This window comes from Crinia signifera, chromosome 2, assembly GCF_055691185.1.
Source record: "Crinia signifera chromosome 2, ASM5569118v1, whole genome shotgun sequence".
NCBI classification, from domain to species: Eukaryota; Metazoa; Chordata; class Amphibia; order Anura; family Myobatrachidae; genus Crinia; species Crinia signifera.
This window is the reverse complement of record NC_139218.1, coordinates 37393137-37413364: the sequence shown is the minus strand read 5'-3', so window position 1 is coordinate 37413364 and position 20228 is coordinate 37393137. Positions and strand designations below refer to the sequence as shown.

General features: G+C 42.4%; 1 protein-coding gene across 8 annotated transcripts in view; it reads right to left on the bottom strand.

The window, feature by feature from the left end:
* Positions 1-20228, bottom strand: part of ROBO2 (roundabout guidance receptor 2) — a 901650-nt gene that overhangs the window by 355709 nt on the left and 525713 nt on the right. For all 8 annotated transcript variants that reach the window (XM_083171916.1, XM_083171914.1, XM_083171910.1 and 5 more), the window contains exon 2: positions 4479-4805. In XM_083171916.1, the coding sequence (XP_083028042.1) occupies positions 4479-4805 (327 nt within the window). The remainder of the gene's footprint in view (positions 1-4478; positions 4806-20228) is intronic.

The window sequence follows — 20228 nt, the reverse complement described above, 5'->3', positions numbered from 1 at the left end:
CTCGAAAGAGCCCATTTCATCACAGATTAAATAGTAATTTGAAAGCATAAGAAATCACTGTACTGCTAGGCTTAGACATGGCTGCTCACTGCACAAGCCATCGGCGTAGGTACTAATGCCATTCTGTAGCCTAAAGGCCAGTGTACGACCATGGAAATGCAGTTGTAGGGGCCCACGGGTGTGGTCAATTCACACATGCAGTATGACTCGGCCAGCCAATAGAGTTAATGTAGCAACAATCTATAACTCGAGAGCACTGTCTGGAACCTGACATTATTGGAAGAGGTGTGGCCCACCAAGGACTTCCCCTGTTGCGCTATTGGTCAGCCAAGACATGCTTATAACCACAAAGGTTAATGCAAGCTTTTTGGAGCTTGGTAAATTGGACATTTTGACTATAGTGACTGCTCCTGTGATCAGAAGCAGATGGACTGCCACAAATATCTCTGATGCCTGTTCCAGTGCCTACATGATGCATAGCCCTTATGCTATAAATTGGATTAATCTTATGAAAATGGCAATAACAGGGCATGATGTTTCGAGACTGTGCACCGGGATGGAATCGGGTGCAGGCAAACACGGTGCGATTCGCACTAACTTGCTATCGAATTTGACTATATAGTCAAAATCGATAGCCCAAATTGCATTGGGTGTCCACAACTTAAGTCCCACACTAATACCTAAACCTAACCCCCTCCACCACCCAGTCTAATGCTTACCTGCCCCATATACTAATGTTTGGAATGCCAGTAGAATCAACAATGTCAGGATTCTGGTGCCGGTCTTCTGCCCGCTAGTCCGAATGCTGCCATCTGTATTCTGACTGCTAGCATCCCATCAAAACCCATATTGTTCAATATATAATGAATGTTATTCCAAGACCCCAGTACCTACTGTATATATCTATGTGTATACCCCAGCCAGAGGTCATAGTGTGTGAGGTAGAATGGGGTGGAAAGTAGTACCACCACCTGTAATGGTAAGGTGGAACTAGTTCAACCTCCTCCTTGGCCCTGCACAGTAATTTAGCAAAAAAGCATTTTAGTTTGCAATGGGTGCCAAATACCATAGCACTGGCCCTGACTCTGCCTAGAGGGGGGAGGGAAAGGGGGGGGGGATTAGGTGGCAGAGTGAAATGAGTTCCACCACCTCTTCAGGACCACTTTAAGCCCTGACTTTATTTTACATGAAGTTACATTGATTGCAGAATTCTAATAAGGGGTGACATGTTTGCATACGGAGGGGTGGGGACTGTAGGAATAAGTGTGCATTTTTACATATGATCATACATGACCTCACATGCGGCAACATGGTATTATCAAGATCTGAGCAAATCTTTTCTGAATTCATAATTATTTCATTTTCAAGTCTTCTCATACCACCATCCCACTTACTCTTCCCAACAGCAATCTTCACATGACTATAATGTCCAAACCCATCCCCCACCCTCTGCCAGCTGCCAAGCACCGCTTCAGTATCAGGGAAGACCTCTTTTCTGCAGAACATCAGCAGTCAGTGTACTGTAACTCTTTTGTTTTTCTGTGCCTTGTACTGTATGTAATGGGGTTCTATACCTTCGGAACCCAACATTTCCTCAACCATCCACAAAAAGCAAAGTGGGGAATAAACCGTACACAACATTTGTCTGCGAAAACATAACATAAAAAAAAGAAAAGAAGGTACAAATTCCATTTCACTCTCCAGAAGGGGTAAAAAACCCCAACATTTTCTGTGACCCTCCATAAACTGAATGCAATCCTTGTTTGTTAGGGAAATGTTGTACTGTGGAACTGATTCTGGGCAAGGGAAATAAATCTTAATTGTTGGACCTCATTAATTTTTCAGATATTTTAATTTCGGCCACAGCACCCTCTTACCCAGGTCGATAGATCAAGCTGCTATCATATATTCAGCACCTGGGGCTAGGACTTTAGTCTCCAAGGGATGCAATACACTCTGGTTAGATAAGATGCTTGTTTACAGTTGTTCAAGGATTAGGGATTTTTAAATATATATCCCCATACAAGCAGTGGAAAAGGCATAGCTGCTATATTCAACAGTATATTGTCTTTGTGGGGTCTGAGTGGTCGTTACATTACAATGAAGTAGTGAACACAAATATTAGAACGCATTTACAAAATCCTACAGCACTCATAAAAAAAGAGCAATTAGGAATATTTATTCCTAATTAGACTTTTATTGACAAGCCAAAAAAGTTTGTAACTTTGCTGATGCATTTTATTAAAAAAAAAAAAAAAAACTTTGCCATTTAAAAAAAAATTAAAAATCAAAAATAAATTGGTTATATTACCTACTTCCACAATACGTATGTTTTGAATAAAATACATTGTTATGATATTAGGGTAAATTCTGTGATGACATTTAAAAAAAAAAGTTTAAAAGCAATACAATATTTAAAGTCACGCCATAGGACGATAGAAAAATGTATTAAAACATAGATTATAAAAATTCTATTAAAAAAAAAAGACTATAAAAATTCTATTGATTTTTAGCTTTTTACGTTTTGGCCTTGTGAAATGCCAGAATCAATCTAGAAATCAATAAATATCAATAGAAATATATTAAACAAAAACTATATATAAAGCAGATATAATACTACAAATGTTAAAGTCGGTGAGATTAAACCTCAACTACAGTAAAAGCTGGCTGTTATTGTGTCGGATGAAGGTCTGCTCGGAATCCCCAAAGGGCTCAATTGAAGAATTCAGTCAGCTATGCTTCAAAGGACAAGGCACGGCGAAGCAGTCTTTCTTTCTGTGTCCCTGTGACCATTACAGAAATAGTGCAACGGTTTTAAATAATGTTTTGTGATCTATTCAATTTAATACCTAACCTACACTTTTATTTCACATGCTTTTTGGTGGCTCGCACCTCACACATGACCTTCAAACAGATTATTTGCTGGTTCTCTTGGTTTATAGAAGGCTGTAAGATCAATGAGGTGGAGGGGGGGGGGGGGTCTGTAAAGGAGGACAGGGTGCTAGATAATGTTTGTGTTTATTCAGTAAAAATTTTCAACCAATTTCAGTTGCAAAATACAGGTAGAGCTACATTCAATAGCTCATCGGAGACAGTGGCAACAATGGTCTATTATGCAGTGACTGTGATTTCACAACGTTAAATGAGCAATTCCAAAACATTTCAATACATTTCCCTTTCCCAGGTAAAATTATGAATGTGACTTGGAATAAACACATCTCAAATGATTGTAAACATATTAATAATGCAAAATGTCTGTACAATAGCTCTCCAAGCAGTAACAGATGAAATCACTTATTTAGCCTGAAATAAACTTGACAGGTTTTACCAAAATTTGTATATTTTAATGGAATCCCCCCCCCCCCCCCCAAAAAAAAAAAAAAAAAAAAAATGCAAAGTGCAATTTGTACTAATAGCTGAAAGTGGAAAGTGTAATATAACAAACTATTATTCATATAGCAACAAGAGTATTGCAAAATTATGAGGTAAATGTACTAAAAGGTTGTAACAGGTAATGTTGCCTATAGCAACCGAACTGATTCTGTCTTTCATTTCTATATTACATCCTATAAAATAATAGCCCCAGTCTGATTGGTTGCTATGGGAAACAACAACCCTTTTCATATTTAGAACCTAAGTCTTATCTAATATGTACCATGGTGTACATACATTATATGTAATGTGTGGCAATATTGCCCTTCCACAGTTTAGCATGCACTAACAGCAATAGGGCATGCTGGGAAGTGTGGTTCCATAGCAGTTGGGTGCCATACATTGGCTAGTATTAGTCTGGTGTATGTTAGGCAAATAAAACAATGATCTGGTAATTTGCTATGGGTTGTAAACCTATTTGATGTTCAATTATATTTCATGGATTTAACCATGTGTGTCATAAATGCCAGACTCTACTCACCATAAATATTTGCTACATTTTTTTTTTTTACGGTAATTTACATAGAAACATTTTATTCAAAAGAAAGTTAGGTTGACTCATTTCAAATATGGCAGCTACTAACCATCTGTACAGTATACAGGGGGAGATGAATTAAGACTTGGAGCCAGATGTATCAAGCTTCAAAAAGTGATCAAATGGAGAATGATAAACCACCAGCCAATCAGCTTCTACTTGCCATGTCACAGGCTGGGTTTCAAAAAGGACAGGTAGGAGCTGATTGGCTGGTTGTTTATCACTCTACATCCGGAGAGATATAACGTGGAGATGTTGTACCAAGCATCCAATGTGCTTCTATAGTAAATGTAATTTATAAAATATAGTAGAATATAGTAGTTGGAAGCTGATTGATGGCTTTGGACAACTGCTCCACTTTATCCCCCCCATAAACTCCCCCATAGTGGCTTGTGATCTGCTACAAGGAGAGATTATGTACACAAGAAATACCAGCTTTAACAGCCAAATAATCATATTGTAAGCATGCTGCTACATATTACCAAGGTACAGAATTAACTTGTCTACTCACAAGCAACTTCCAGAGACGCATTCCGGCTCATGGCTTCACCAAGATAATTCCGTGCTACACAGACATAACTTCCCTCATCGGGCTTACTCCGGCGCCCATGAACAATACGCAAGAAAAATAAAGATCCGCTGGGGAGCAGCATACGATGGGAACGTGGGTCATCTTTGTCAGTCTCCACTCTCTCCAGGTCTTTGTACCATTCTATTGTGGGCACCGGTCTGCCTTCAGCTTTGCAGTTTAATGTGGTTGGCTCTCCTTTCGAAACGATCACATCTGAAGGATGTTCCACTATCCGAGGAGGAAAATCTTCCTGGCGTAGGCGAGATCCTGAAAAAGACAGAAAGAAAATAGTTCAATACTTTATTCCGAAAGACCAACAGAGATCAATACAAATAAGCAGTGGCTGATCCAGGGGAGGGGCTGCAGCACAGTCCAAAATTCAAATAGGGGAACAACACCAACTGCCAGTGAGTCAGTTTGGAGTGGTAGTTGGTGGGTTCCCCTATTTGAAAATTGAACTGTGCTGCAGCCGCTCCTCTGGAGCCTCCCCTGCACATAACTTCCTTTTTCGCACCTATAGCAAAATATGTTACTTCCGAATTATCATATACAATGTATTCTTGTTTATTTATTATATACATAGAGACATTTCAAATTAAGGAAACCACTGGCAAGTTGGGCCACAGGTCCGGGCTAATATGCCATTTATAATGTGTTGAAGACTTTTCAATGTGGCATTTCCCATGTATCAAGGTTTCAGTCAGAAGTACTCAATCCTGTACAACATAATAAAGTCCAAATCTGATGGTCGTTCGGGATGCCGTACAAACTCAGACTGTTTTTTAAAGGGGCAATCCTTTACAAGGCATGGTGTGCCCCTTTAAAATAACGTCTGTTAAACTCAGACTTCATTACATCCGGTCCAACGTTTGAGTTCCCCTTCTGCTTTGCCATTATGCATTATACTGTATTTCAACTTTTCCATTTCATAAATGGAAGGGTGAAGGGCGGGTGTATCAAAGCTTGGAGAGAGATAAAGTAACACTGTAAAGAGATTTTGGGTGAAATTTAATAGGATGAGAGATTCAGAAAGTGGGAGATTTGGTAAGAAATCTCCAGGTTTTTTTTTTTTTTTAAAGCGGCAATCATTTACACTGCAAAATCAAACTGGTTTTGCAGTGTAAATGATTGCCACTTTAAAAAAACCTGGAGATTTCTTACCAAATCTCTCACTTTCTGAAGCTATCATCCTATTCAATTTCCCCAAAAGCTGATTGGCTGGTATGTTATCCTCCCCAAGAGTCTACTAATATATCTTAGTAGCCAGTCCATTAACTCTGCTGTGTGGTGCAGTTGGAGTAAGACCGGAAACACTTAAGTTAAAATCCCTCTGGCAAATATTTCAGCCAAATGTGGAACATTTTGCGGAACGGTTTTAGAAATTTCCCCGATCTCTTATTGCAATGTACATTTCTCAATGTTCGTGCTGGGAACTCAATGGGCTCGGCTAATTGGCTAGCGAGTTATTGTTGCTCAGTAAACTGTTTGAGGACTGGGACGGGACTCAGAGCCTGTAAGGTAGGAAGGAGAAGCATTCACCGTCTAACAACCATCTGTTCAGTCAAATAAACACGGAACACTAGAAGTAAAGCAGCAATGCATGAAAATATCAGGTACTACCCTACCGTTCCTTGTTTATTTGGCTAAACAGATGGTTGTTATATGGTGAGTGCCTCTTCTTCCCACCACACAGGCTCTGAGTTCCAGACCAATCCTCAAACAGGTTACCAAGCAACAATAACCCAACTACCCAATTAATACGGTTAACTAAGTCTCCAACAAGTCTCCTTACCCTATATCAAGAATAGGAAACAACCCAGCTGTTATACAGGTCCAGGAAGGCCAGCCTAGGGGACCATAACTTGCTCTAATTATTGCTGGCTGCAAGATTCCCTGCAAAGCAGAACTTGCTGTAGTCTGCCATCTGTCATCAATAATACTCCGACACTGCCTTTTTATTTAAAAATTCATGACATCCTTCTGCATAACATTAATGTATGCAATGGAAATTAAATAATGTAAAAAAATATACATATAATTATTTGGTACTTGTTTCCTAGCACGGCGCCCACGATATTCAGTCGTATGGCATTGTATGCATTGTATCGCATCGTATGCCATATGCCCGCATGCGATGCGATGCAATGCGATGCGATTTTAAATTGTATAAGCACCCTAATGGGTTTTTTCAATGGTAAATGGCCCCCCTATCTGATTTTTAATTGTATAAGCACCCTAATGGGTGCTTACAATGTTAAATGCACCCCCACGCCACCCCCACTATCAACGCCAACCTGAAGCGTGACGAGCGTAGCGAGCCCACGAGGGGCGGCGGTACACGTCCTCCGACCTTTTCATACCCCCCACTATCCACGTCGGCGTGGAGTTGATTATACATACTGTAGTGTGCCGAGTGCAGCGAGCCACCAAGCCCGAAGCGTGGCGAGCGCCCGCGTATTACTTTACATGTATTCCGCGTCCGCTCGCCACACTATATAAAATCAACTCTACGCCGACGTGGATGGTGGGGGTATGAAAAAGTCAGAGGACGCGTACCGCCTCCCCTCGTGGGCTCGCTGCGCTCGCCACGCTTCGGGTTCGCGTTGATAGTACGGGTGGCGTGGGGGTGCTTTTAACATTGTGAGCACCCATTAGGGTGCTCATACAATTTTAAATCGTATACCATTGTATATGGCATACAATGCGATGTTATACAATTTAAAATTGTAAAACATCGGCTGCCATCGCATCGCATACCATCGTATGCCTTATGGTATGCGATGCGATGGGCGCCGTGCTAGGAAACAAGTACCATTTTTTTTTTATTTTTTTTTATTTTGCATTCTCTTTAATTGAACATGGGGTACATATTTTACCTCACTCTCCTGCATGTATCTATAGTGACTGTACTACAGGGAAAACCACCACCGCTACTAGCTGACTATTCCTGCTGGACATTGTATAGTATGATAACTCCGCCCCTCCAGACTTCGCTTTTAATTACTGCACTTTGTATTACAATATGTTGCGTGCGGCGGGGCGGGCTGCATATAATAACCGCGGCCTGCTGCCGCTGTTGAATGAGGGGGCGGGAGTGCGGCAGGCCATGGCTTAGTGGTACTTCCACTGTCTGCAGTGTAGACGACAAGTGAAGGGGACAGTTGGGGTGCTGAGGATAGAGCTGCCTGGGCCCTACCCTCTGTCAGAACGATGTGGCCCGGGACAGTTGTCCCTATAGCACCCCCCTGTAGCTATCAACTGTCCCGATGTTCTGTGAGGGGGTAAAGTTCTTAAGGTGACTGCCAGAAGGCTGTGCCAATGTAACATAGCTCCGCCCCGACGTCCGTGAAGCCCCGCCCCCATGTTTTGATTGGCCCACAGGCCAATCAATCAGACAAAATGGAAGACAATCGATGTGTAAAAATATCGATGGTCATCCATTGCATAGTTTAGCATAATCGATGGCCAGTTGCAGAATTGCCATCAATGGCAACCATCGATGGCAATGGCAACGATGGCTATCCCTAACCAGGCCCTGTTCGGAGGACAGATGTGTGTGGACACATCTGTATGTTCCTCAGGACAATTGTGAGGTATGATTACTGTACTGTATGTGCAGTACTGTATGTGTAATAAAGCTTTTCATATTGGATCATGCTTTACAGAACCTGGCGTTTACTTGCAGCATACTTTAATAATATGTTACTTTTATTACCTGCTGCCTTTTCTAAGAAACAGTATTAAACCTCTTTTACTTGTTCCAACTTTGTAGCTATAGGCTCATTCCGTGTAATAGGAAAACCAATTCTATTATTACCATTGCACCCCCAGTGATTAATCAGAGCCGGCATTCTGTGAACTCCTATTAGAATTAAAGACACTTCTCTAATGCAAACTTTCCATAAAATCAATCCAACTGTTTCGATACAGTTGCTGCTTAAAACACCAAAAAGGAGATTTGACCCGTATCAAACATTCCTGGGTTTTACACATTTCCAAGTTGCTTATTTGAAGCCACCCAGAACAGCACAATGAGAGTGGAGACATTCCACCGCTCAGACTGAGGTATAAAGGACGTGTAGTCAATGTACTGAGCCAGAGCAGATGCATTTCCAATGGTGTGGCATAATTGAAAGTGGGGGTATTTACCAGTTCACCAGCCTAGTAGATACGATATTCACCTCAGTTCAGCGCTTCCCCACTTCCTCACCTCCATTTAAATGGTAATGCTCCTCTTTTGAATTGATAGTAGCTTTTCTCTTTAAAATAATTGAGTGTCTCTTTAAATTTCCATTTCCTAGCTGTCACACGGTGTAAAAGGCAGTATGACTAAATAATAAATTGAACGCCAAATGGATATCCATAATGCTACAATTTGGTTCTTCCATCCTAAAAGGAATACACTTTTAGCCGTGGTATAGATAATGCCACAGAATTACGAAGAGATTTTAAATGTCAGAAATATAAAATACATTAGGGACATCAGTAGCATCACGTAAGGTACATTTTGTTAGGGTAAAAGATACTGGAAAGGGATGAGAACGGCTTTATCCTCGAGGAATCGAAAAATATATTTGTATTTAAAGCGCACCGGACTATGCAGAAAAGCACATGAAACATTAGCTGATCATATCTATCTATCTATCTATCTATCTATCTATCTATCTATCTATCTATCTATCTATCTATCTATTTACATACATACATACAGTCAGGCGGCCCTCACATATACATCATACACATCAAAACCAGTCAGTGGCAGGACTCACATGCAGGGATATTGATACAACATTTCAATGCCCTTATTGCATCCGGGTACCCTGATGAAGGCATAGAAACGTTGGCACATTGGGGCTTATTCTGGTTCACTCCTTCGGGCAAATTCCTTCTTAAATGGACAAAACCATGTGCACTGCAGGGGGGCAGATGTAAATGTGCAGAGAGAATTCGATTTGGATGCGTTATTTTGTTTCTGTAACTGGAAAATACTGACTGCTTTATTTTTACACTGCAATATAGATCTCACTTTGAAGTAAAACCCCACCCAAATCTAACTCTCTCTGCACAAGTAACATCTACCCCACCTGCAGTGCACATGGTTTTGTCCATTTGAGACGGGATTTGCCAGAAGGTGTGAATCAGAATAACCCCCATAGAATATAATTGGTTGCTATGGGCAACATCCCATCTTCAATAGAATTGCCAGCTTAGAAGGTCCATGTGCTTACAAAGTTGCTAGGCTGCCCCAACCTCTCGCTTCAGTGCTTAGAAATGTTGGGAGTTGTGATAGTGGGTATTAATTACACTGCAGTTATTTTATGGTCTAGACCAGTGGTGTCAAACTCATGGCCCTCCAGCTGTTGTGGAACTACACGTCCCAGTATGCCCTTCCACAGATTTTATACAGTGGATTGCTAAAACAGTGGCAGGGCATGTTGGGACGTGTAGTTCCACAACAGCTGGAGGGCCATGAGTCTGACGCCACTGGTCTAGACCAATGTTTTCCCATCAGGTGACTTGATCTAGTAGCATCATTAGGGCATCACTGAGGTAGGGAAACGGTTAGGCCCAGATATCGGTTCACCTCACCCAATAGATGCTTTTTACTATGTTGGCAATGGGGAGTACTTTCAAGCCCAACATATGTGCTGGGGCACGGACAGGTGGAAGATGTATTCATCCATTTCATTCTTTCTAGTTCGGTATCTATGGTTCCGAGAACCAATGAGCATCGAGCGATGGATTCCCGACAGACACACGGATTATTTATTTGGATAAATTAGACTTAACAGCATAAACTTTAGAATGAACTTCCATATGGTCTTCACACCTCGGCTCGTTATTGATGGACACAATCTGTATCTCTTACGGAGGCCGCAATCCGCAATCAGAATTTAATAATAATGAATTCACAGCAACAATTATTCCAGCTCGGCATCTGCTACTGTTCAAAAGTTGTATAGCTGATTGAATAATGATTCAAGGATCTTCTTCATTTAGCATACTCACTGCACATCAAGGGCCCCGCATTTCCCTCCAGTAAACTCTGTATACAAATTGCCGTATGTTACTCTCCCTTTCCAATGCATCCTCTCTCTCTCTCCCTCTCCCTCTATCTCTCTCTCTCCCTGTAAAACACTCAGGCGATTTCTCATGTCAGATTACCGGATGGTGTCCTGCCTCTCTAGCTGGTACATCTACAGTAAGACTCCATGCCTTCTGGGTGTCCAAGTGTGGACCCGTGCCAACACTTCACTTGCTCGAAGCTTTCCATCTTCAACAAAGAGTACATTTACACATGCTGCATATATTTCCTGGTAAGCTACACAATGAGGTTCTCTTTTAATTAATACATATAAACAATGCGTTAAAGAAATACGTTGAGGTAATGGACTTGTCAGAGAATGGATAGGTTTGTATACTGTAGCTGGAAAAGTTCTTAGTCCAGAGGAATACAGGGGAAGAGGGGGGGGGGGGGGGATCTATATAGAAACTGCACGCAGAGGGTATATTGTGCCATACATTGTAAAAACATGTAGGGAAGCTTTATCTTACAGCACACACTTGTTTCAACAACTTGTGAAAGGGTTCCAGATTCGTAGAATGTATTCCTAACCTCTGGCAGAGTAAGCAAAAACTACATGCGAGACAGATGGAGAAAGTGCAAGCATATCAGCCCCCCAAAAACACCCTTATTTCATTAAGCCACACCCCATTCATTGTTAGAGCCTGATACCCCAATTAATTACGTATCCAAAAGAGAACTGGGTGATTACTTATCCAATTGGTTGAAACTTGCGGAGGGGTATACTATCTTCTGTCCCGTAATCCTTGGGGAGAGAGGGTACTGCAGACAGGTAAGAGGGGGCAAGCCCGGGCCCATACAACAAGCTGGAATTTAGCATCACCCCCCCCCCCCCTTTCTGTGGCCATGAGGGCTGTAGGAAGTAGAGAGATCAGAATGGTGCTCCCTATAACAAGGAACTAGGCTAACTGTGGTCTGGATCGGCGGGATCCCGGGATTTCGGGATTAGACTGCGCATGCATAGTCAAATGCCGGGCATGTGTCTGGCTGTTCCTGACCCTGGAGTGTGGCCTGCGCAGCATGACTAGGTCATAGGTCACGCTGTACAGGCCGCACCTCCAACACCGGAACCCGCCGCATCGTGATGACTGCTCCCAGTGGCACATAAAATGTCACATGTGCCCAGCGTAACACCTGCTGGCCTTCTCCTCCTGACTGTTCCGCCGCAATACTGCCGCCTGTGCTGCTCCTCCAAGTAAGTTAATGTAGAGGACGGGGGCGATTTTATTATTAGGAATGCCGATCCCGGGAATCCCGGGATTGAGCATTTTTTAATTCCGATCCCTAGTTTTAATTTCCTGCAGTCCAAAGACTTTCAATGGAGCAAATAGTGATCAGAAGCAGATAAAATGTTTGAATGTCGATAAAAGGAAGGGCAAAGGTATATTATCTGACCAGAGAATACAACCAAAAAGATAGATAGATAGATAGATAGATAGATAGATAGATAGATAGATAGATAGATAATCATCTCTTAGTTATCATGTTCTTATCATGCAATCTTTTTCCTGAAAACCTGCAGCATTCTGTACAACTAATGGGTTCTCTATTCTCAGTTGTTTCGAATGATTTGTGTTTTTAAATCTGCTTTAACTGGAACTTGTTTAACAACCTTATTAGTCATTCCTTTAGACATAATGAAGCTATGTAAGAAGAATAAGTTCTAAATTTAGTGCTCTCCACAGCTATCAGCATGACGCGCTGTGGCTGCAACACTGCAACAACTCACTTTATTATTCTGTGACCTAGATAAAGCTGTGATTTAATGAACGTCCACACGGAAAACGCTCAAGAATGAATGGGTATAGGCTTCAGAATGTTTCTTCATGTCATCTTATACAAAATAATAAGCATCTGAGATGGTAACACCGGAACCCTTAAATCAAAGAGTAAGAAAGGCAGTACGGAAAGGCAGTGCTGTTAGAGGCACTTTAAAATGGGATTTTCCCAATTATTTTACATTAAGTACAGTAAATAAAACAGCAAACTTATATTAGGAAAAAAACGTTTATTATGTGTTTGGGGTATCCCGTGTTTATCTCAGTTTTTTTTTGCGTTTGGGGTATCCCGTTTTTATCTCAGTTTTTTTTTTCTTCATATAAATTGGAGTTTATATTGTGAAAATGATCACATAGAAAGGGTAAAAATAAATAAAACAGCAGGTTATTTTATTTGTATTATTTATAAAATCCTTCCAATGGCTCCTAACGTAACCTCAGACTCCCAGTCTACTGTCTGGCCAGCTTATCCAGCATCAGAAGCATCATCCTTGTTCTTAAAGGCAATTAACTGGCTGCAGTTCATTCCTGACTTCAACCAAAACCTGGACTGGATGCATGTTCAACTGTTGTGACACATCCCAAGAGGGACATGATGCTCTGTTCCTTAACTTCCCTCTTAATTTAGGATTGTCATCACCTGGTTTAAACAGTTCAATTGATAGGAAAGGCATTTCAACCTAGGTGATGGTAATCCTAAATTAGGAGGGAAGTCCATGAATAGAGAATTCTGTCTCTCCGGTTGGGAGGTATGGTGATATGCTTAAACAGGGGAATCCTGCTCTCACTGCCGCAAAAGTTGATGCAGTGTGCTCCATTATAGGGGTGGACTGCGTCACTTTTACTGGCATTTATAAACAAAATGGGATGAGTATGTGGCAGACTGTCACAGTCTCCTGGAATTTGGGTATAGCTTCTGGACATCCAGTAAAGTAAGCTACTGTAGAGTCCTGGGAGCTAATCAGTGTGCACTGGGGTAGGGCTGGTATGATTACACCATTGGCAACATAAAAGTCTGAAAGTCTGGTAGGAGATATGATATCTGCTTCTGTGATGTCACTAAGGGCCTTATTTTGGTTCATTCTTTCTGACAAAATCCTTCTTAGATGGGCAAAACCATGTGCACTGCAGGTGGGGCAGGTGTTACTTGTGCAGAGAGAATTAGATTTGGGTGGGGTTTTACTTCAAAGTGAGATCTATATTGCAGTGTAAAAATAAAGCAGTCAGTATTTTCCCTGCACAGAAACAAAATTACTCACCCAAATCTAATTCTCTCTGCACATGTTACAGCTGCCCCCCCTGCAGTGCCCATCTAAGAAGGATTTTGTCAGAAAGAATGAACCAAAATAAGGCCCTAAGTCTATGTTTTTTTCATGCCACAAAATGTTTCTGTCGAAAATATGTAATTATTATTATTATTTGTGTGTGTGTGTGTGTGTGTGTGTGGAAGGGGGGGGGGGGGGGGGGATAACACAGCATTAAGAGTAGTTCCTGATTGCCTTCCCTAACAAAAGCTTCGGGAGACTCCCTATTTTTGGGCTAGTCCCCTGCACGTCCAGAAGTGCAGGCGGATCTCCTGCATCCCGTCCACTTCCTAGTGAAGCGGGCAGGATGTAGAAATAAAACAGGGATTATTAGCTCAGAGCAGAGGGGTGGGGCTTAATGATGTGAAACTGTGTCATTTTCACCCCACCCTCTACTACACAGAGCCACGAATCCTGTCATTGTACCTCAAAGGGGTTGGAGGTTAATTACTTGGTCCTGCCCCTTGAACCGACCGGTTGCAACTCCTCTCTGGTCCTCTCCTGGAGAAATTTAAAAAATATGATCTGATTCTATATTTCTTGATTCTGAATCAATCAAAAGGGGTGCCTTCTTAAGATACTTAGGTCCAGATGTATGAATCGTCACAAAGTGATAAAATGGAGAGTGATAAATAACCAGCCAATCAATCTGAACTGACTATTATTTCCATTGGTGTCTGTCAAAGAGGGGGCGGGCCCTGACGTCATGTGATGTCAGCCGCCTGCCCCCTGGCAGGCATCAGCCACTCACTCCTGGGGTTGGAACGGGGTCGAATTCAGCCCCGTGTGATCGGTGCTGAATTACCACCTTAGTTCATTATAGGTGTACAGTACACTAGCAGTAACTTATAGCAGCCAATGAGACACCTGGTATTATTTATAAATACTCTGCATTAAAACCATGAAAGCTATTACTGGGTTGTTATGGTATAAGAATATGTTGCTAACAGTAAATACCCCTGCACATCGGAAATTGCATTTCAACAAAACAATTCTGCACCCATTTTGTTCATTTTGTGAAACTATAAATAAAAAAAATAACTTTCCCTGCACGGAATAATTCGCCCCCACATGTGTTTATCTGAACATTTGTACAAAAGCACATTTAAAATAAACCAGCGGGTTTTTTTTTGCCACTGATTAAATAAAGCTTTCTGAATACAAACAGTTCTGCAGTCAGGAAGGGAGGGAAATGCGACTCTGCCATCTTTAATGTGAAAGTCATAAAACAAGCAACGTTCTGTTCCAGGATTACAATTGCATAAACCCAACTTAGTCCTTGTACCACTAGCATAATGTGATTTAGAGATCAAGGCAAGCTGTCAAATTCCTAACAATTTATGATGGTGAATACATTGCCAAAGAAAAAGCAATAGCCTTTCCAGGATGGTCGCGGGCTCGGAGGAAATGACAGCGCTCCATAACTGCAGTCAACTCAGAGCTCGCCGAAAGAGTGATTTTCATTTCTTGGCAGTCAAGCAAATTCTCGAGCAGAGCGATACCGAGGTTGAGATTTCTTTCCCTCTGTAAGTAACTTAATGAATGAAGTACTAATTAACATTATGGCATTGATAAATGGAGAGAGAGATTAGGGACGTACTCGATATTCAGACCTTCCCAGATGGACTGTCAAAGCCACATTAATTCCTATCTCATTGAAGCATCTGCCTCTCCCATAATCCACTGGCCCTTGGTACGAGCAACACAAACTGTTGTGACTCAATTCGATTTATATCAATCTAATTTCTTTTAATCCAATTTGTATTCCTATCTACTACCTTCTAATCGCTTAAATCTTCAGCCTCCATCTGGTAAATTTTCTCTCAAAATTAACAAAGCAGATGCCTGTGCAATTGTCTTCTACGGTGAGGCTAATCGTGCCCTCGCAGTGGCCTACAGAATGCATTTATTCCCGTACATGACTTAGATTGCTGCCCTCCGTGTTACAAAACATGGAGGCTATGGAGAGCCATTTTGCTACTCATTAATTGGTTCATTTCAATTACAGCGATACCGGAGATGCCAGGAGCAAAAGCGCAGGCAATGGAGACCTAGACGGAGATAACACAAAGGGCTCATTTGTCATATGGACACTTGTGATAATATTGCTTTGAAAGAAAGGGGGTAAAAATAAAGAACGGGAGCTGAATGCATTGTCTATTCAATGGAGTATGGCAGAATCCTGCACCGCACAGAGTCCTTCTTGGCCTTGGCCTTGAAGCACTGGCATTCTTTGTTCGGCGTTAATTTGCTGCCTTTGGTTGGTATCAGATGGGTCTAACATGTGCACGTAATTAGCATAATTATTGCTATCATTATTATTATTATTATTACTACTGTTATTTTGGCAATATAAACCAAAACCTATTTTCCAGCCATAATCAGACATTCACAAATATTGAATTTTTACAATGGACCTGATTAAATTTGCAGCAACCAGCGTTCAGTTAAGACTCGGCACACTATTGTATTCTCCCACCATGCCCTAGTGGATGGTAGGGCATGAAATACCGCCTGTCGGCACATGTCAGGTCAAAAAACAGCGAAAAAGCCCATGTCGACCTCGCGACCTGTTGACCGAAAGTCATGTTGACTGTTTCGGGATTCTGGGGCAGATTTATTAAGCTTGGAGAAGAGATAAACGGGAGATAAAGCGGAGAAAAGGTAAAAGGAGATAATGCACCGGCCAATCAACTCCCAACTGTCTTTTTCAAACACAGCTGATTGGCTGGTGCTTTATCTCCTTTTACCTTTTCTCCGCTTTATCTCCAGTTTATCTCTTCTCCAAGCTTAATAAATCTGCCCCTCTTTCCTTGTCGGGATTTTAAATGTCGGGATTTTGACTTTGTCGAGATTTTGTCCTTGTCGGTATTTTGACCCAGTTGGGATTTTGACCGCATCCTGTGTGTAGAAGTGTACAGCAACACATCCATTCGAAGCTGTATGAAAATGTCCAAAAACCATCGTAACAGGCTCATCATCGAATGATTTTTACACTGGGCACAACTCATGACAGGCGCCATGTGTCCATAGACTTACTCGGCACTGCGATGGATAGAGGCATATCCGGCCTCACAAAACTACTCAAAAATGCTCCGACACACCTAGCCTTTTCCCGGACACTCCCAGCGTTTTTCTAGGCATGTCTGCATTTTTCTTAACACTCCCGCTAAACGGTGTGTTTCCGCCCCCACACGCCTACTTCATGTCAATCAACTTGCGAACGCTGTGTGTTTAGAAAAAGTTGCAGGATGGCCTTGCGCATGCTGACTACAGGTCATACGCATGCGCAGTGTATCGATAATTGGCCGCTGTAGGAATTCGCAGATGTGTGTTCAGGGTCTGAATCAGGCCCTTTGTCTGCAAGATTGGTATATAAATAATGGGCAGAAAGGTTCCTGTGATCGCATTGGTATAATTCGAAAGGCTTTTCCCAGGCGTGGTGAGGCCAAGGACTGAGCCACTTTCACAGTTTCCTTGGATCATGCAATACGCCTCCTAGGGGTGTGGTTAAATATAAAAAAATGCTAAATATTCTGCATACCATGTGCTGCAAAGGGGGACATCCCACCCTCATCGGTTGGCCGAGGGCCACGATGGGCCCCTCTCACAGGTCAGATCCTGTCAAACGGTACCATCCTCCTGGCTCAGATGTTGCTGCACTGCACTGGTATAACAATGTCAGCCTGAAGGGTGCGGATCAGTAGGGGATATATCAGGGATTTGGTGAAGATCTTCATTCATTTATATAGTCCATTGACTACACATGGATCTTCCTACCATGATCATTCATAATCTTCCAAAGCCTCCAAGTCTTTAGACCAGTGCTTTCCAAACGATTCCGAATCATGGCTTTAGTATATCATGACATCACTATGCCAAAAGTGAGATATTCCAAAAAGATTAAAATGAGGTAAAATGTGTCATCCCTAGGTTAAGGGACAGGATTCACTTATGTTTGTCTACATATTTTATAATTGGAAGCCACAAGCACTGGTTATTTTATTTGACATTGACCGTACATCATTTGAACTGATCCTGGATCACCAAACCAGGGCACCCCTGCAAGTACCCTGAGGCATCCTAGTTTTGAGTTTGAGTTTGAGAATCACTGAAAGTCCTTCACTTTAACTTAAATTAGCCTACACTACCCACATCTGCAGGGGTAAAGCTTAAAAGAAATGATGGGTACTTGTGTAATTTCACGGCGCCACAGTCTGTTAGGAACTTGGCAGCCTGCCAGACTCTGTGCGCGTGCCGCTCTAGCTGTTCTCCTAGCTGTTCTCAGCGCTACGTTACCAGCGTAGCGTGTGCGCGTGCCACTCTAGCTGTTCTCATTGCAGCGCTACGCTATCAGCATAGCATAATGTACACGCTACAATTGAGATGCAGGATTCAGACGCTAATGCGTCTGAATTTGGTAGGGTGTAGGGGTACATAGAGGTGCACTGTGCAAAACACTCCTAAACCTGTGCACAATGGCACTAGTCGACGTAACAGCTGTCGACCTTGTAAATTCCACTATCCACACCAACCCGAAGCGTGGCAAGCTCAGCGAGCCCCGCGAGGGGCGGCGGTACGCGTCCTCCGACTTTTTCATACCCCCACTATCCATGTCGGCGTGGAGTTGAGAATAGAATAGTGTGGCGAGCGCAGCGAGCCACCAAGCCCGAAGCGTGCCGAGCGCAGCGAGCCCCCAGCGAGGGGACGCGGACACCTGTGAAGCCCGCGAGGGGACGCGGATACCTGTGAAGGTATCCGCGTCCCCTCGTGGGGCACGCTGCGCTCGCCACGCTTCGGGCTCGGTGGCTCGCTGCGCTCGCCACACTTTCTATTCTCAACTCCACGCCGACGTGGATAGTGGGGGTATGAAAAGGTCGTAGGACGCGTACTGCCGCCCCTAGCGGGGCTAGCTGCGCTCGCCACGCTTCGGGTTGCCGTGGATAGTGGAATTTACAAGGTCGACAGCTGTTGCGTCGACTAGTGCCATTGTGCACAGGTTTTAATAGTGTACCCCTAGACCCAGCTAAATTTAGATGCTTTAGCCTCTAAATTTAGATGTACCCCTACACCCAACTAAATCCAGACGCTTTAGCGTCTGAATTTAGATGCCCCACCACCTTAGCGGCTTGCAAGGCGCCTGGATTCAGACGCTTTAGCGTCTAAATCCACACTTCCCCGCTTCTTAGCGGCTAGCAGGGACTCTACATTCAGACGCATTAGTGTCTGAATCTAGCGTATACATAGCGCCTAGAGCGGTGTGCCGGGGTGTGTAGTTTAGAAGCCCCGGCACGTCATCGGTGTGCCGGGGTGTCCACTTTATCATGCCCCCCGTTGTCAGCGGTGCCCAGGCGCTGCCTATTTCACTGTGGAACTACAAGTACCACAGTGACCTGTCAGCGCCTGGGCAGTGCGCTGCTGCTGCTGGCCGGCTGCTACGCTGTTAACGTAGAGCTAGAGCGGCACGAGCACAGTCAGACAGAGCTAGAGCGGCACGCGCACAGTTAAACAGAGCCTCTGGCAGGCTGCCAAGTTTCTGTTACAGACTGTGCGCGTGGTGGCGCCGTGAAACTACACAAGTACCAAATGATGTTGTCCATAGCGACAAATTAGATTATGTCTATCATTTTTAGAATCGTATTGGTTGCTATGGGCAACACCACCTCTTTTCAGTTTTAGAAGCTTTAGTAAATTTACTCTGCAGTGTTTTCATATCTTTGCTGTTACCTTATACTGTATGTCCCTGTTTTATGAATGTTCTCTTATTCCCAGTGCACTGTGGTACCTTACAAATCAAGGATTATAATAATAATAATAATAATAATAATAATAATAATAATAATAATAATAATAATAACCTATTACAATTGTGGGATTATAACTAATTGCATAACTGCAATGTAAATATACTTTACATTCATGAATTTACTGTTCATTCTAGCAGCCGCTGTCTTTGAAAACCCATGCAGTTCCTCTTCCCTGCCTGGGGTGTCGCTGTCTGTTGTAGTGTTTCTAGCACAGGTCTGGTTTCCATATCAGTGCTGATATACAGACCACACTGGGCTTGAAGCACAACAGCAGACAGCGACACCCCAGGCAGGGAAGAGGAACTGCATGGGTTTTCAAAGATAGCTAGAATGAACACTATATACTTACCATATAAACTTTATCCATATATATATATATATATATATATATATATATATCAATAATTATAATAATAATAATAATAATAATAATTATTATTATTATTATTATTATTATTATTATATAAATAAACTATATATTTTTTCTAGATTGCAATTTTTTTTAAATATTGCCGAACGGTTGAAGCAATCTTTCCTCCCTGCACGTTTCTAATTGCAAGCTTCCAGGCAAGCAGTTACCATCTATGTTTTGCATTGAAAATATGGTTAAGCAGAAACACTTCTGGAGCGCAGTCATACAGCAGAAATCCCCACTTTAGCTTGAACCACTTAGAAACCAATAAAATGCGTTGTCACATCACCTTGTGTCAAGTGAC